General features: G+C 38.7%; 1 protein-coding gene across 1 annotated transcript in view; it reads right to left on the bottom strand.

The window, feature by feature from the left end:
- The window catches only part of LOC150095192 (peroxisomal N(1)-acetyl-spermine/spermidine oxidase-like), a 230595-nt gene that overhangs the window by 56652 nt on the left and 155110 nt on the right, over positions 1–18833 (bottom strand). The window contains exon 5 of the mRNA XM_090410552.1: positions 5776–5908. Within this exon, the coding sequence (XP_090266678.1) occupies positions 5776–5908 (133 nt within the window). The remainder of the gene's footprint in view (positions 1–5775; positions 5909–18833) is intronic.

The raw sequence follows: 18833 nt of genomic DNA, 5'->3' as shown, positions 1-18833 counted from the left end.
ATGTAGGGCCATGGCCTCCCATTTTTGGGTTTCATAACTCACTACGAGGTGGGGTCATTACCCCCACGCTCAACCATGTGTAATTGTCTGCGAAGCGTTGTGTTCTTAAGACCGGTTTGCCTGCTTTGCAGGAAGAAAAACCCCAGATAAACTGGGGAGAAAAACCCTGCAGTCCATACCCAAGACAGGCTAACTTGGCCATGTCTGAGAAAGATCCTTTACTCCTCATGTCAGTGATGAGAATCGAACGCAGGACACTCCTTTCCCAAAAGACATACAATTATGAAGTCAAAATCGGTACTTTTGGTGATGGTAAAAAGTCATGTTGCACAATATAATTATGTTTAAATTCAACATTTAATTTTTGTTTAACACACACAATTTACAGACAAAATATAATATTGATGGTAGTAGTGGGCAATAGATGGCATTGTGCATCGATGATAGTAGTGTCATATAGTTCAAGGATTAAGTAAGGGAGATGGTGAGTTGTAGTGGAGTAGTGTGTCCTCCCATGACGAGTCCTTGGAAGTGTCACATAATGATAATAATGTGCATCGTGCCCACAAAAAGTTGTATACCTAATGTGCATTGGATGTGTTCAGGTTTAAACAGCTGAGTTAGCTGAGGTTAGCTGAGTGGATAGTCTCCAACCAAAAAGCTATCGGATTGAATCCTACTGTGGCATGGATATTTGTGCAAGTTTTTAGGTGGTAAATGACTTTCATCAGCCAGTTTGTGAAAACCACTCTGATTACTGAAGGCATTGAGACAGATTGAAATTGTACCATGTATGATCACTGGAGAAGGAATTCTGAATTATCTAACCCTTAGACGACTCGTGGATCTAATGTGCAATTGATTTACTATCAACTGTCACTATAACAAGCTTATATAGACCAAGAATAGTATGTGGAGAAGATAATTTACTATAGTAAATTTTCTTTATGATAGCATTGTACCTACACCCTCTGTCCAAAAAGAAACCAAATTTTCGAAAAGAAGAAACTAGTGACGCCACCTGTTGTATCTTTTTGTTGTCAAAAGTGGCAACCTTCATTAGTGTTGTGTCAACTGTTTATGACATTTGTTTCATTAGAAGCCGAGTTATAATGCCAAGAGTGACAGTGTGTTTTGACGAAAAGTCGGAAAATGAGTTTCAAACAGCGACCTGGATTGACTTTTGTGTTAAACTTGGTAAACGTTTTACCAAAATGCATCAAATGCTTCAAAAAGCATACGGTGATGAATGCTTATCCCATACTCAAGTTTACGAGTGGTTTAAGTGATTTCAAAGTGGTCATGAGATGCTTGAGGACGACGAAAAGCCGGGCCGTCCAAAACCTGGACTGAGCGAAGTTAACATCCAAAAAGGGCATGATTTCATCAAAGAAAACCCGAAATCGCCCATGAGATTGATTGAAGATGAATTCGGGATTCCAAAATCAACTGTGCACAACATTTTGACCAAGAGTTTGGGCCTTTGTAAATTGAATTCGCGATTTGTTCCCTGCAAGTTGACCAACGACCAAAAAATGTATCGAATTGAACACTGCAAAAACCTCATTAAAACCCTTGTAAGGACTCAAAATTCCTTGAAACGATTGTGTTACTGGTGAGCATGGTGAGCGTTTTGAGCATGAGTCCGAAACAAAGTGCCAGAGTGCTGAGTGGGGACCACCAGAAGAGGGGCATCCGAAAAAAAGTATATCGAAGTTTTGAAGCGATTGATAGCGAGAATTTGTCCCGTACGGCATGAATATCGTGATGCAGGCAGGCAGTCAGTCAGTCAGTCACTTTTGCATGATAATGCACCATCTCATCGGTAGAACACTGTGAGACGGTTTTTGAGCAAAAACCAAGTTTGTGTGTTGGATCACTCGCCATATTCACCTGATTTTGCACCCTGTGACTTCTTTCTCTTCCCCTGACTTCATTTGCCGATGAAAGGAAAGTGATACAACATCATTGAAAACATTCAAGCGGGAGTAACCACGACCCTCAACAGTATCCCAAAAACTGATATAAAAAACTCATCTAATGAATTAATTAACCATGCCAAACATGCATGATAATACACCATCTCATCGAAGCTGAGGGAGAGTATATTGATTGAAATAAATGATCTGAATAATTGTAATTGGCCTGTGTTTTATTTTCAAAAGTTTGGTTTCTTTTTGGACAGAGGGTGTATCATTCAATAGTTATGTTTGTTATAATGGCAACTGTTATAGTGAGAGATACTGTATAATCCTTTATGGATGAAATTTACATACAAATAGGCTCAACATGGTGTTATACTTTTACTATACTCTGCATTCAATTTTTTTATCAATTCTATCAAACCCAGTGTATGGGGAAGGAGGATATGACACACAAAAGCAGATTTTTATTTGCCTCATTTAATAATATTTAAAATGAAAAAGTACATAAACATAATTTTTACAGATAAAATTTCTTTATGACTATACAATAACTGGTAATTAGCTTAAGGAATTAACAACACATAACGGATATTAATTAAAGCAAACTTTGGATTAGGCCACACATGGACTATTGTGCCCAGATTTGGTCACCTGGTTTTCAGAAGGATGAAGAGATGTTGGAAAGGGTCCAAAGGCGACTGACTAAGGTAGTTTCTGACCTCTGGAATGTCGAGTATGAGGAAAGATTGAAAAGATGTAATTTGCAGAGACTAGTGGAGAGAAGGAAGAGGGGAGATATGATAGAGACCTACAAGTTGGTAAGGGGTTGCTATAGGATCAATGGTGGAGAAGTTCTACAGCGAATAGTGGGAGATCAGGGGAGAACCAGAGGTCATCCCTGGAAACTGTATAAAGAGGGTGTGAGTAGGGGAGTGAGAGGCAGGTTTTTTTCGTGCAGAGTTGTGAATGATTGGAATGCCTTGCCTGAGAGTGTGGTGTCTGCAGGGAGTTTGAATGTGTTTAAGACCCGGTATGATGAGATGTGTGTGAGATAAAAGGACCTCCTAGATGAGTCTTTGACTCCATGAGGTCTTGTTTAATAATAATAATAATAATAATAATAATAATAATAAACTTTAATGAATACCTTCAATATTTCAGCAACGTCACATTGCCATCTTCAGGAACATACAAATATGGTATGTGCATGCAGGAACTAACAAAAGCAAATGAGGAAGAAGGCAAGAAACTAATATTGTTCCTAAAGTCCTAATGGTGCCCCCTAGCGGGCTAATTGGGTTGTCTTGGCCGTTGGGCTGAAGTTCTCATAATGTAGGCTTCCCAAATTTGGGGTAGTTTCATGCACCCAAATTTGTTGAGGTTTGGAACATTTTTTAGAGCTGCTGATGATTCCATGAATAATCTTTCGTACTTGCTGCGGTATATTATTTTAGTTTTCTTCCAACGAATTCTATTGCGGGTACCTAAGGCATGGTCTGCCAGCCCAGAGTGGCTGTACTGGTGAAACCGGATGTAGTCTTTGTGTTCTGAAATCCTGATATTTGCTGTACTGCCTGTTTGGCCAAAGTAGGACAATTTACAGCTGCAAGGGACCTGGTATACACCAGGTAGGTCTGGGGGGAGTGGTTGGTCTTTGGTAGAGTGTATAAGGGATGCCAACTTTTTATATGGTCTATAACACGAAGTCAGGTCATATTTTTTGAGGATATTAGTTATTTTCTCAGAGGTGCCCCAGATGTAGGGGATGGCGATAGATTTAGTGTAATCTTTATTGTGGAGGGGGGTTGTGGTTTACTGGTTTTAGTATTTTTTTGATTTTTTGTGGGTTGTAGCCATTGGCTAAGAAAGTGTTGAGGATGTGGTTTAGTTTAGCGGTTAGGGCATCGTGATCTGAACAGATTAATTTTGTCCTGTTGAACAGTGTTTTTATAAACCCATATTGTTGTGGGAGGATTGTTAGTGAATGTATCTGCCTGTATGGGTGGGTTTTCTATAAACAGAGAAAACCAAAGATCCATCAGGCTGGTGAGTGATTATAGTGTCTAGGAAGGGGAGGGTGTTGTTTTCCTATTTTTCTAAGGTGAACTGGACTCTGGGTGTGTTGGTTGTTTAAGTGTGTTAGGAAGGAGTGGAGTGTATCTGAGCGATGTGGCCAAATAGCAAACACATCATCCACTTACCAAAGCCAAATAGTGGGTTTTTGTGGGGCAGAGTTTAAGGCTTTCTCTTCAAAGATCTCCATAAAGAAGTTGGCCAAGGGTGGGGAAAGTGGCGAGCCGATGGATGTCCCCTCTATTTGTCTGTAGAATTTTTCTTGCCAAACGAAATAGCCTGAGTTCATTGTGAACTGAAACAGGGCTGATATATCGGGAGGAAACTTGGCTTGGATGAGGTCTACAGTTTCCTTGAGTGGGACATTAGTGAATAGGGAGGAGACGTCAAAACTGACCATTATGTCAATGTGTTGCAGTGTGAGGTTTTCTATACTGGCTTTGAAGTGGGCTGAGTTTTTTTTATGTGTGATGTGTGTTGTCAGTATAGTGTGTGAGTGCTTTGGCTAAATGTTTGGCTAATTTGTATGTGGGGGAATCAATGCCATCCACTATGGGATGTAATGGCACATTTTGTTTATGTATTTTTGGAAGTCCATATAATTGGGGGGGGGGGGAGGTCTAGAGTTGTAAGGTTTTAGTTTGTTAGTGACTTCCACAGGCCAAGAAGTGACCTTCTTAAGGAGTCTGTGAAGAGTTCTAGTCTGAGAGCTGAGAGCTGGGGAGATAAGTGGTACGGTCTAATACTAAAGCATTAAGCTTACCTGTGTAGTCCTTTTGGTTGAGAACCACAGTGGCATTTCCCTTATCTGCTTTGGTGATTGCTATTTTTTTGTTTTTCTTCATTTCTAGTAGAGCTGCATATTCGTCTTTGGATAAGTTGGTTTTTGGAGGTTTTGCTTTAGTGAGAACACAGGCTACATCCAGTCTGACATTGTTGGCGATATGGTTAGGAAGGTTACGAATCCCACGTTCTATTTGGATTATGATTTCCTCGGCAGATATTCTTTTTAGGAGCTAGGGCAAAATTGTGGCTGCATAAAAGTGCGGTGAGTGCTTCAGGCTTTAAAACTGCGGAAGAGAGGTTGACAACCGTGATGAGTGGTGGCTGTGGTAAGGAAGTAGAATTCTTTATCACGTTCTCATATTTTTTCAAGTGCAGACTACGTATTTTTTCGAATTCTTTTGTTGCCATAGCACATGAGACATCATAAAGAATCGTCCAAAGATCATGGCCGAGAGTATCTGAAAGCTCTTCTTCTAGCGCCTGTAAGGTTTTGTTTTCGTTAGCAAGGAGAAAATTGAAGAATTGTTAATTCTTCAATTTCTTCAATCTTCAATTAAAATTGTTAAATTGAAGTGCCGTTTTACTTCACAGAAAGCTCTCCGTATTTTTAACCGCACTAGTTTCACCTTATTAAGAGAACAAATCACCGTGACGCGAAAATACCCTAAATTTGGGAAGCCTACATTATGAGAACTTCAGTCCAACGGCCAAGACAACCCAATTAGCTCGCTAGGGGGCAATATTAGGACTTTAGGATCAATATTAGTTTCTTGCCTTCTTCCTTATTTGCTTTTGTTAGTTCCTGCACACACACCATATTTGTATGTTCCTGAAGATGGCAATGTGACGTTGCCGAAATATTGAAGGTATTCATTAAAGTTTGCTTTAATTAATATCCGTTATATGCGTTGTTAATTCCATAAGCTAATTACCAATTATGTATGACCAATATAAGCCATGCTACAAGACTAAACAATAGTACTAAACTTACTGGTTTATTTTTTTCAGCTAATGGTAAATATACAGGTTCAGCAAGATCATAGGGTGATGTACCATGCTTTTCAGATGCCACTGAAGGATATGAATAAGATCCTTGTGTATATGGATCAGTAGCCCATGCAGATCTAAAAGTTCACGTAAGACACACAAAAGTCAATAATAATAATAAATGTGCAGCAACTGATCAAATCAAATATATATATATATATTGCTTCAAAATTATTATTGTATATATTCCATGGAGTCAGAAGATTTATTGCAGAAGACCCATTATTCATACAATACCTATCTTACCTCTCTAAACTCATTCACTGACGAAGCACTCAGAATCATCACTGGCAATTCATTCTACATAGCCCTTCACCATCCCCTAAGTACAGTGCCTTAACCATGCTACCGGCCAAGACGTCTATAGACATCAAGTTTATCATGGATGCGAAGTGCATTTTAAAATTTTAATATCATTGTTATCACATTGAAATATGTGATGGATACGAAGCGTATGCATATCCGTATTTGATCCATAATGGCCGCTGAGGTGGTTAACACCCTTAGTAACCATGCTCCTACACAATTTCCACAGGTGACCTCCTGTTTTTTTACTCCCTGCCATGTTTCTTCAGTATCAATCTTATAAAACCTCTTTAACAGCTTATATGCTTCTATCATGTCTCCTCTTTTCTGCCTATCAGCTAATTTTTGAAGCATACAGACATTCGATCTATTTTCATAGGGAGAATTCCACAGACATGCCACTCTCTTCTTCCCAAACTGCACACTTTACAGTTGGTCACATTAAACTAGTAGCCATTTACCTTGGCTCATACTGTTCTGCAGATGACTATTTAAACCATCCTGCAGAAGCTCTACATCACCTTTATTTGATATCTCATTCAATTTGCTGATGGTGTAAAACTCTTCTGAGTTTTACACCATCAGCAAATTGAATACTTCCCATCATATGATTTCCTATATCTTTGATGTACAACATAAACAACAAATGACCAAGTACTTGCCCTGGACTCAATTCCTTCATAAACCATTTTTTGATATCTGTCAATCAGCAACTCTCTAGTCCAAATCACCAGATTCATATCCATCGCCCCATTTACTCCAATTTATGCAGAGTTCTATGTGGAAAGTCATTTGATAATTCTATCAAATGCCTTTGCAAAGTCCAGCAGTATCACTGCGTAGCCATTTCAGTATCACTATAGGACAACAGCCCTGTCTCCAATATTTGCTACATAAGTAAATTCAAGTGATTAAGTGGGAGGAGCTATTGGAAGTCATCAAAAGTAACATCTCACACATGAGATCAGTACACTACCATTCCCAAAACAGAAATCATTTCATGGCAAAATTCTAAACAAAATAAATTTCACAAAAGAAACAAGCAAAGTGAAAAACAGAAAAAATACCAAATATTACATATTGCACACATAAAATAATCATAAAAACAAGTAATCCTGATAATATTACAGCTTTTTAATTTCTTTCATAAGAGAAATTATATGACCTTCCCAGAAGCAACCTTCACCTGCACAAATAACTAATCTTCTTCCTATTAAACTTGATTTTCTACAGTACAATCGCTGCAAACATCTTGAGGAAACTACAACTGATCTATGACACTTTCATTTTTCACAACAGTTCCATCTTCATTATCATTATTTGTAATCTATGAACCATTACTTTGGGCCAGAATATAACAAATGCCATATATGATTAACGTCTTTTTTTTTTCAAATCACAATACAAGCCTGATACTGCTGCTTTCAAACACCCCTCGATTTTATCCTCTACACTGCATATGGCCATCTTCTTCCTCCAAGGACTCCAGACTGAAGTCCCTGGATGAAGATTAGAGTGCTCCCATCTGGATCCTCAGTTTGTCATAATCACCTGCTTTGTAACTGCACACATTAGCTATAAATTCCACATATCTGATCATATTCATGTCAAGACTGCAAGATCACTCTCAAGTCAAAGGCAATGTCATCTATTCTGGAGGCTGCTAAATTCTGATACTATCACTTGATCCAGCGTTCTCGGAACTAAGCATCCACTCTATTACATACTCTCTCTCAGGTAATTATCTCTTAGAAGCCATATATTTTCATTTCCATCACTCTGTGTCTGCTCCTCCTTCCAGTCCAAGTGAACTGACTGCACACATCCATTAACTCTCGTGGATTTGTGGAATGAGTTTGATAATCGGAGGTGGTGGTAGTAGTGGGAGTGATATAGGCAAAAGGTTCAAGCCTGTTTGGTGTAAAACAGACATTAACAGAACAAAGCAAATGAGTGTTGATACAAACCAAAGTCATCTGTAAAAGAGAGAAATATATAGACAGATAAACCTTATGAATATAAGAGGTATGACTGTGATTGATTTCAACAATGAGGATATAGACTGGAAGGAGCAGAAAGTATGTAAGAGGGGGGGGGAGGAATAATTTATAGTTATTGAGAGAGAAATGGTGTGGGTGAGAAATACCTCCAATGGTGTGAGTGAGACACGCGCACACACACATTAAAAAGGAGCATGGCAGGTGATTAATAGTAAACTGAAAAAGCAGCTTGAAGGTCCCTTGGCATTAGAAGTTTGCAAGGAAGAGGAATTAACAATGCATGGCAGTAATTAATGGGTATATGAAGTAACTATCCTATTTCTGGCTTTCCTGTTTAGTAGTTTAAAACTTCTCATGCATATTTAAGCCATCTTCTTTTCCTTGATTTTTAGGATAAATAAATCACATGGCCACTCAATGAATAAACTTTAAAGCATGTTTATTTTAATGATGACCAGACTCAGGATCAGTATAAAGGTCAGGAGAGTGGCACCCATGGTGAGAATGTGAAACTAGACTACAAAAGAAGTCAGCTGACTGGATCAAGGGAATAACATATTTTTTCTATTTAGCAAATAGCAGGAAGAATGACCACAGAAGATTAGTCTTTGTGAATGTGAAAGGTAAGAAAGTATCGCATACTTTAAAAATAGCTGAGTTAAAAAGATTGCTTTAATAGCAGACATTCCAAGGCATACCTACTAATTTTCTGGATGATAAGGGGAATGAGCAGAATTATTAGAATTGCTCTTCTCTTATTTAGGCCATCATTTCCTAAAAATAGATAGTATAGTGGTTAGATTAGAGACTAAAGATTAGATAGATTAGAGATTGGCTCTCTGAATGATACCAGCAGGCTGTGTATGATGGAACTGTGTCTCAAAAAAGAATGGTAACGTGGTGTGCCCCAGGGTTCTATTCTTGGGCCTTGCTGTGTAACTTGTTTGTGAACGATATATCATGTGGACTGACTGGGGATCGTCAGTTGTTTTCTGATGATGCAAAAGTTGGGAAAAATTATAAATAGCACTGCTGATGTTAATTCCCATCAGGAATATTTGAATTGACTTCTTACTTCGACAAAGGAGTGGAGTTGTAGTTTTAATATCAATAATTGCATGGTGTCATTTTGGAGTGCAAAAATATAAGGATGTGTACTATATTAATGGTGCCGTAATGCAGGAAGTGGATGAGATTAGGGATTTGGGAGTGATGGTTGACAGTAGACCTGAAGTTTAGAGGGTATATTGCTAGTGTTGCAAAGGCTGGACATCGTGCAGCCTTTGCAACACTAGTCATTGTGTTGCAACGACTAGTGTTACTCGACTTTGACTAGTCATTGCTGCTATGATAAGAATGCTGCTATAATAAGAGATACTCTAACATGTAGGAATAAGGAAGTGATTGTGCTACTGTATAAGGCCCTGGTCAGACCACACGTGGATTAGCGTGCTCATATCTGGAGAGGGTCCAGAGACAAGTGACTAAGACAATATCAGGACTTTGGAATACTGGCTATGGAGAGAGGTTGACTTCTTGCATGACTACTCTGCAAGGGTATATCATCCAAGTAAAGATGTAATGGCAGAGGTGACAGGGACTGATGTCAGAACAGATGATAATGATTTGGAGGTACTTAGAATATTTCAGAATCTGAATGCAAGTACAGCTGTAGGAGTGAATGGGATATCCTCGCATGTCACAAGAATGTGCAGGGGAACTGTTGCTATCTTTGACTAGTCTGTTTAAGTTTCTGAGCTGGCAAAGTTCCAAGAGAGTGAAAGGAGGGAAAAATAATCCCTTTGCATAAAGGAGGATCTAAGTCTGTGGTAGCAAATTATAGACCAATCAGTATTTCAGGAGTGGTGGTAAAAGTACTGGAAGAGTTCATCAAAATGAGAATTCAGGAATGGATGGACAATAAGACTTTGCGAAGGGTTGATCATGCCTTAGTAATCTTAACTTTTTATAATACAATGACATCTGAATTGGATAAGGGGAATGGCTACATGATGATAATGTTGGATTTTGCAAAATCATCTAACAGGATACCTCAAGAAACTCTGTTACGCAAACTGCAACAAATGGGGATGAATGTGAAACTGGTGATGTAAATAAAAGGGTGGCTGATGGACAGATACTAAAAAGTAACATATGGAGGAGCAGAATCCAGGAGAAGGCAAGTGACTAGATCTGTGCCTGAATCACTGCTGCTTAATTTGCACATAAATGATATAGGAAATAATTTGAAGGGCAATATTCAGTTGTTTGCTGATGATGCAAAATTAAGTAGGTTAATAATTAATGATGTAGAGAACTTGCAGGATGATTTAAACAGGCTGACAGTATGGACAAAACATAATGGACGTCAATTTAATGTAGAAAAGTGTGAAGTTATGCATTTTGGGATACAAAGATTATCAGTTGTGTACCATTCAAGGAACTGTACCCCAGGAAATTGTTGAAGCCAGGAATTTGGAGATAGTAGTAGATAGAAAGTTGAAGTTCAGAGGGCATATTGCTAAAGTAGCCAGGGTAGCTCATAGGAATACCTGGTTACTGAACACACCAACAAGCAAAGACATTTGGATTGCTGTGCTCACATCTGGTCACCTGAGTTTCTTGGGGATGAGGAAGTGGTGCAAGAAGGTGAGTATTCTGTGGAATGCTTCCTTTCCTATGAAGATAGACTGAGGGCTTGTGCATTGCAAAATTTGGGTAAGAGTATGGTTAACATGGGTGTGTGAGGAGTAGATTTTTCATTACAAGAGTAGTGAATGAATGGAATGAACTGCCACTCAGTTGTGAGTACTTTGTTAATATCAACACATATACTGTGTCGATGTTGTGGGTCTCCCACGATGAGTCTCAAGACTGAGGATACCCATGCAATAGTAGTAACAATTAATCTAAACACCTCTTCTAAGATGCATATTTCAGCCATCTTCTTTTTCCTGATACTGTGCTTTCAAATATGTTTATAATCTATTCATTGTATCCATACACATCATAGGAATTTCACTTACTTTCTTCAATACTCAGCTCTTTTTTAATTTGTAAGACTCCATTGATCTTTCTTTCTCTCCAATTTACTCCTAGCAGTACTCTGCAACTGTACATTTCAAATACTTCAATTCTTTTTCAGTCTTGTGCTGTTATGGTCTAAGATTCACACCATATACAAATATTTTCCAAATAAATATTTTTATAAACCTTTTCACTATGCGTTTACTTATCTCACTTGTAATAAATTATCTCTTTTTCTTTAATATGTCTTTTGCCATAGCAATTCTTTATTATTATTATTATTATACCTTCCATGGAGTTGGCAGAGTCATCATGGGAGGTTCATTCAACTGACAACATATAGAATCTTAAAATCCTTAACACTCTTTGCATTAACAACACATTCTGATAATGCATTCACTGACAATTCTCCATGTAAAAAATCTACTCCTCACACCCCTCTTCAGCACACTTTTACATAACTTCCAGGGATGACCTCTAGTTCTCTCACCTTCTACTCTTTTTATAATGCCATCTGGATTAATCTTATAAAATCCTCTCACTAACTTAAACGTCTCTATCATATCACCTCTTTTCCTCCTATCCACCAAACTCTGTAATCCACATTTCTTCAACCCCTCTCCATAGCCAGCATTCCAAAATCCTGATATTGCCCTAGTCTCTGGATCCTCCCCAATGTTTCCACATCACACTGAAAACCAGGTGATCAAATCTGAGCACAATAGTCCAAGTGTGGTCTGGCCAGTGCTTTATACAATGGCACAACCACTTCCTCATCCCTACATGTTAGAGTACTTCTTATCATAGCACCACTATGATGTGCAATCTTTGCAACACTTGCATTATTATTATTATTCAGGCCTCCATATGCCTTCTAAACTTTCAATATACTGAACTATCACTCCCAAATCTTGAATCTCATCCACTTTCTGCAGTATGGCACCGTCAATATAGTGCAGACTTATTTCTGCACTCCAAAATGCAACACCTTGCACTTAAATATTAAAATTTTGTCATTTGTCCAAGCCAAAAGTCTATTAAAATTTTCCTGAAGAGAATTATCAGCAGTGATACTTATAAATCTCATCTTGAAGTAAATTATAATAATTTACTTCAGTTCTTTGGTCTATTATTGATCTTGAGGCCAGCATTACTTCTGCAATTCCTTTATCATTCTGGAAACCAAACTGATAATCTAAATAACACTCCATTTTTGACTTTATTCTATGCTTCACTATATTTAGTATGATCTTTGAAGCATGATCAAGTAAACTTAATGTTCAATAGTTTTTAGGCTCTTGCATCCCCCTTCTTGTATACTGTTACAAACTTTCATGGAAATCATATACTTCCTGTGTCTCTTGATAGATTAACCTAATCACCTTTAAATAAGGCTTCTTGTATGCATTTCCCAATTTTTTTTTCACTTTTCAGTAGGTATTTCATCTGTTTCTACAGTTTTCCAGTTAGGTAAGTGATTAATTTCTTCATCCAGTATCTCAGATGCAAGACTTTCTTTTTCAACTTCATATTCCAGTTCAATAATTTTGCTATTTATATTTTTTCCAACTATGTAAGTCTTCAAGATATTCCTTTCATCTCTGCTATCTCTTTGTTACCAGTAAGTAACTTTTCTTTGTCTCTTACTATCTATCTATATGTTCACTGGACATTCCACAGATGCCGTATGGTCACTCCGATGCTCAGTGATGTGCCACACCAGGCCTCGCATTGTAGTCCTGTTGTTTGCTTTTCTGGAGACTTCAACTCTCTGAAGATTAGTTGCTCCACACACACACACCATCCATCCATCTCATTGATGGTCTGCCCCTTCCTCTTTTTCCAGGAACTTTACCTTCTATTACTCTTCTGAGAAGTCCTCCTTCCATCATTTCAATGTGTCCAAAATATTTTAACTTTCTTTTGTCAATATCCTTAAGGAGCCTTAAAGTTCTACTGATCTTTTCTAACACCCATTCATTTGTACGCCTTTCAGTATATGATATCCTCAACAGCCTTCTGTAGCGCCACATCTCAAAAGCAAATATCCTTTTCTTATCTGGCTTCTTCAGGTTTCAAGTCTCACATCCATAAGTCGCTGTTGGAAAAACAACTGCATCCAAAATCCTCAACTTGTTCCCATGGAGATAGATCCATCCTTCCAGATTTTAGACAAGTCTCTGATGTTGTTTTAGCCATTCCTAACCTTCTTGTGATGTCTTCTGAACAGCAATTCTTCACATTAATAATGAATCCCAGGTACTCAAACTTGCTGACTTATTATTATTATTATTAAAACAAGACCTCATGGAGTCAAAGACTCATCTAGGAGGTCCTTTTATCTCACACACAGCGCATTATACCGGGTCTTAAACACATTCAAACTCCTTGCAGACACCACACTCTCAGGCAAGGCATTCCAATCATTCACAACTCTGCACGAAAAAAACCTGCCTCTCACTCCCCTACTCACACCCTCTTTATACAGTTTCCAGGTATGACCTCTGGTTCTCCCCTGATCTCCCACTATTCTCTGTAGAACTTCTCCACCATTGATCCTATAACAACCCCTTACCAACTTGTAGGTCTCTATCATATCTCCCCTCTTCCTTCTCTCCACTAGACTCTGCAAATTACATCTTTTCAATCTTTCCTCATACTCGACATTCCAGAGGTCAGAAACTACCTTAGTCAGTCGCCTTTGGACCCTTTCCAACATCTCTTCATCCTTCTGAAAACCAGGTGACCAAATCTGGGCACAATAGTCCATGTGTAGCCTAATCAAAGCCTTATACAATGGAACAAGAATCTCCCTACTTCTACACGTCAGTGTCTTCCTCATCATTCCCAGAAGTCTTTGTGTTATCTTCACAATTTTGGCGATGTGTCCCCTAAATTTTAGATCCTTATCCACTATCACTCCCAGAACTCTTATTTCCTCTACTTCCAACAATATATTCTCACCAAGCATAAATTCTGCATCCCATCTTTGTTTTCCAAATTTTAAAACCTTACATTTTGCAACATTGAACTCGCATCCCCATTTGCTTGGCCAATCACTCAATTTATTCAAGTCTTCTTGCAAGGCCACAACATTTTCACTACTCTTTATGGTTCGTCCCAACTTTGCATCATCTGCAAACAACTGAATATCTCCATCCAAATCTTCGCCAATATCATTAATATACAAGTTAAATAGTAATGGCCCTAAAACAGATCCCTGAGGCACTCCACTAGTGACTTTCCTTTTCCTGGATATTGCACCCCCATACACAACTTGTTGATACCTATCAGATAGCCAGTCTCCAATCCAATGCACTAATCTAATATCCAACCCCATCTGCTCTAGTTTGACTGTCAACTTATCATGAGGTACTCTATCAAAAGCTTTTGCAAAATCCAAGTATATTACTGTGTATCCTTCTCCTCTGTCCAAGGAAGCAGTCACTTTATTGTAATAAGTAAGTAGATTACTAAAACACGACCTCCCTTTAGCAAATCCATGCTGTCCATCAAAGATTATACCATTGTTGTCAACCCAACTCTGGATCCTAGTTTTCACAAGCTTCTCCAACAACTTAACCACAACACCTGACACACGGATAGGCCTATAGTTTGATGCTTGAGTTCGATCACCTCCTTTATGAAGTGGCACAATCTTGCCCTCCTTCCACTCTTTAGGGACTTGACCAAGTGCAAGACTCGTATTAAAAAAATATGTCAAGGCAGGTGTCAACTCTCTGGCACATTCCTTCAGAATACGCGGTGATATATTATCAAGTCCCACAGCCTTATTTACATCTAGTTTACTCAACTCCCCAAACACCTCTTGCTCACTTACAGTCAGTCTCTCCTCCCCATCATCAACTGCTCTTAATCTCTCCATGAAGTCACATTCACAAGATTGAAAGATCTTTAAAAAAAAAAAAAAAAAAAGATCTTTATGAACTGCTCATTAAGTATCTCCACCACACATTCTGCAACAGCTGTCTTTATACCATTTCCTCCAATCAATGTCATCCTTCCATAATCATTCTTTCTTTTGCTGGCTACATATCGAAAGAACTCCCTAGGATTCTTTTTAGCTTCATTAGCTAACTGCTGTTCATACCTCTCTTTAGCTACTCTCACCAACCAAGTCACTCTCCTTGCCTGGTCTTTGTAGAACTCATGAAATTGGTTACTTCCACTTCTCTTATGCTGCCTCCACAATGCCCTTTTTCTCTGTATTGCATGCTTAATCTCTTTATTCGTCCATCTCACACCTAACTTATTTAACCTTCTCACCCGTGGTATACATTTAGACATTGCATCCACTAAATATTTTTTGAAAATCCCCCAAGCTGCATTGATCTCTTTTCCAGCTAACTCCTCATTCCATGCTACACCTGCAAGCTGTCTCCTGAGCTCTTCATAATCACCCCCCTTGTAGTTCCACATATACCCTTTTTTCACAGGGGTCCTTGCACTACTAGCAACCACCCAAGTAATCACCTCATGGTCACTTTCACCAATTGGTGGATGATTTGATACCTCATTGATAATTACATCCTCTGATGAGATGACCAAATCCAAGACCCTTAATCCTCTTGTGCCCTCTGTTACATACTGTCTGAGGTAGTTATCCCTCAAAAACTCAAGAAACTCATTTTCTTTACTTCCAGTTGCTATCTCTTCATTCCAGTCTATATTGCCATAATTAAAATCACCCATAATGATCACCCTTTTCTTATTTGCTTGGCTTATTTGACTATACATTTCACTATCACCACCATCCACATTACCGGGTCTATAACAACATCCCACCAAGTATTTGATTCTATTCACCTCTATCTCACACCATACTACCTCAAAACCACTGGCCCTATTTCCCTCTTGCATCTCTACCTTGTATGGACACAACTCTTTCTCTATCATCAATAGCACTCCCCCTCCCTTTTTACCCCTTCTATCCTCACGAAACACATCATACCTTTCCATCTCTATTCCTGTCAGGATGTCATCCTCATCTAACCATGTCTCACTTATTCTGACAATCTCTGGGTGCACAGACACAATTAGTGCAACCATTTCACTCGCCTTGTTTCTTATACTTCTAGCATTGGTATACAAACACAACAACTCATTTCTGGATCTACAGCTAGTTCCACTGATACCACTCACTCGATGTGATCTCTCCATGCTGGACTGGGGCCATTTCCCTTTCTGCTTCTTCATTTTAGAACCCTTTGCAATTCCATCTGTTTCCTTTTGATCCCTGATCATCCCATTACTTTCCTGCCTACACATTCTCTCACCTCCTCTTGGAGCACCCACCTTTCTCACGCTGTGTATCCCTGTCCACCATGAGCCTCCCCGTTTCCCTGCTCCTCTTGCAAACCCATTCTCTCATTTTCTATACTCATACCACTCACTTACACATTCATTTCCACTCCTTCAATCTCTCCTGTCTTACTCTCCTGCTCTTCCACATCACTCCCCTCTCGATCTGATTCATTCTCTCTATTCACTTCTCTACCTTCCAGCAGCAGTCTCTCCAAGCGACTCACACCATAACCACTCAAATGCAGTCCATCGCTCCCATACAGCTCACTTCGTCCCTCAAACTCATTCCACACATTAACAAACTGTACTCCCATCTCCTCACACATTTCAGCCAGAATATCATTCATAATCCTTGCTCTCCACCTCATTTCACCACAATCATACCTAGGCAACACACTGACCACCCTTCCTGTCACACTATTCTCCTTTATCTTTCCAAGCAGTCTCCTAACATTCATTTTGACATGCTCTTTGTTCTCTCTCAAATCATTCGTACCAATTAATACAATTAACTCTTTTGCTCGTTCCCGCCTCATATTCAATGCCTCAATCACTCTACTCATTTTACCGCCTGGAAAACATACCTTGTGCATTTTATCCTCTAGCACACCTTTAATAATGGAGTCGCCATACAATGCCACTCGCTCATCTTTTGTTATCTCTTTCATGCCATCATGATTTATTTTAATAGTTTTGACCTGAATTCTCTTAATTTCATTCCGCATCCATTTCATTTCTTGCTTCATCCAATCCAATTCACCTTCTGAACCTCGCGACACATTCACTCTATCATTAAATCTTTCTAACTTTCTAACTCTCGACCCCCTCTTCTCACTTTCCCTCTCATTCATCCTTCTTTGTTTCCGTACTTTCGGTCCAACATACGTCCAACTTTCACTATCATTCTTCTCAATTTCACTCTCACATATCTTTCTTTGTTTCCGTACTTTCGGACTAACATGCGTTCAACTTTTGCTATAATTCTTCTCACTTTTACTGTCATTCATCTTTCTTTGGTTCAGTACTTTCGTTCCAACATGCGTCCAACTTTTGCCATCAGTCATTCTTTTTTTACTATCATTCATTCTTTCGATTTTTTTTACTTGCGATTTCTGCACCACGCCATTTCTACTTTCATTCGTTCTCTCAATTTCGTTTCTTTCCGCCTCACTTTCGTCCCTTTTAACATCCGTTACGGTTGTCAAATCGCTCTTTTTCTTTTTTCCTGATTTTTTAACATTTTTTCGCCTGTCTTTCTCGCCATCTTCTTTCAAACGTGCACTCACGACACAATCGGTACTAGCACTTTCTGTCATCAACTTCATATTCGCATTCATCAATTCCTCGTTCAGGTCACATTTCGCACACACCCTTCTTCCATCCGCACTAAACATCCACAAATCATTTATGTAGTCGAAGGAATACATATAACAGACCTCACACTTAACGAACCGACTGAAATCCAAATTAAAATCCTGGAATGACAATGCCGCCGCCATTTTTTTTTTTTTTTTCTCTGCAGGTTACTCGGTCTAATATTAACGTTTTCGTATTTAGTTTAAGCAAGAAAAAAAAAAACCCACACTAATAATATCGGTAGCGTACAACGTTTACAGCTGCTCTTACTTAAACAATTACGCATATATACTTAATTATTCCTAGTAAAACTTATCTGAATCAGGAGCTCTTCAAAACACGTTCGTAGCGCTTGACCCACTATCGTCCCCTCTTCAATTCTTTTTCCATTAAAGTAAACTTGTTTCTCAAGAGCTTCCTGTTTGTATTTCCTTTGAGAACCATAATCTTTGTCTTGCTAAGATTTAGTTGAAGTCCTCTGTTATTACTGATCTTGTAAATTATGTCAAGAATTTGTCCTAGTTCTTCCATGTTATTACAAAGAAGTACTGTATCATCAGCATACCTCAGATTACTGATCAATCTACCTCCTATCCTAATTCTTGTCTTGAGCTTATCCAATGCTTCATGCATGATGTCCTCCGTATATATACTAAATAAATGAGGAGAAAGTAAACATCCTTGCCTTACTCCTTTTCCAACCTGAAGCCAATCAGTCAATCCAACACCTGTTCTTACTGTGGCTTCTTGCTCCCTGTACAAGTTGGATATCAACCAGATAGAGTGTTGAGGAAAACCCATTCTTTTCATTACTTCCCACAGTTTCACATGCTGAACACAGTCAAAAGCTTTAGAGTAGTCTAAGAAGCACATTGCCAGAGGAAGTCTAAATTCTTTATATTTTTCTATGATTTGTCTAAAACAAAGGATCTGATCTCTGGTGTCCTTACCTTTCCTAAAACCTGCTTGTTTCTTGGTCATCTCTGTC

Source organism: Typopeltis vanoorti, chromosome 20, assembly GCF_054136105.1.
Source record: "Typopeltis vanoorti isolate ZY-2024b chromosome 20, IOZ_Tvanoo_1.0, whole genome shotgun sequence".
Classification (NCBI taxonomy): domain Eukaryota; kingdom Metazoa; phylum Arthropoda; class Arachnida; order Uropygi; family Thelyphonidae; genus Typopeltis; species Typopeltis vanoorti.
This window is presented reverse-complemented; position numbering and strand designations above follow the sequence as displayed.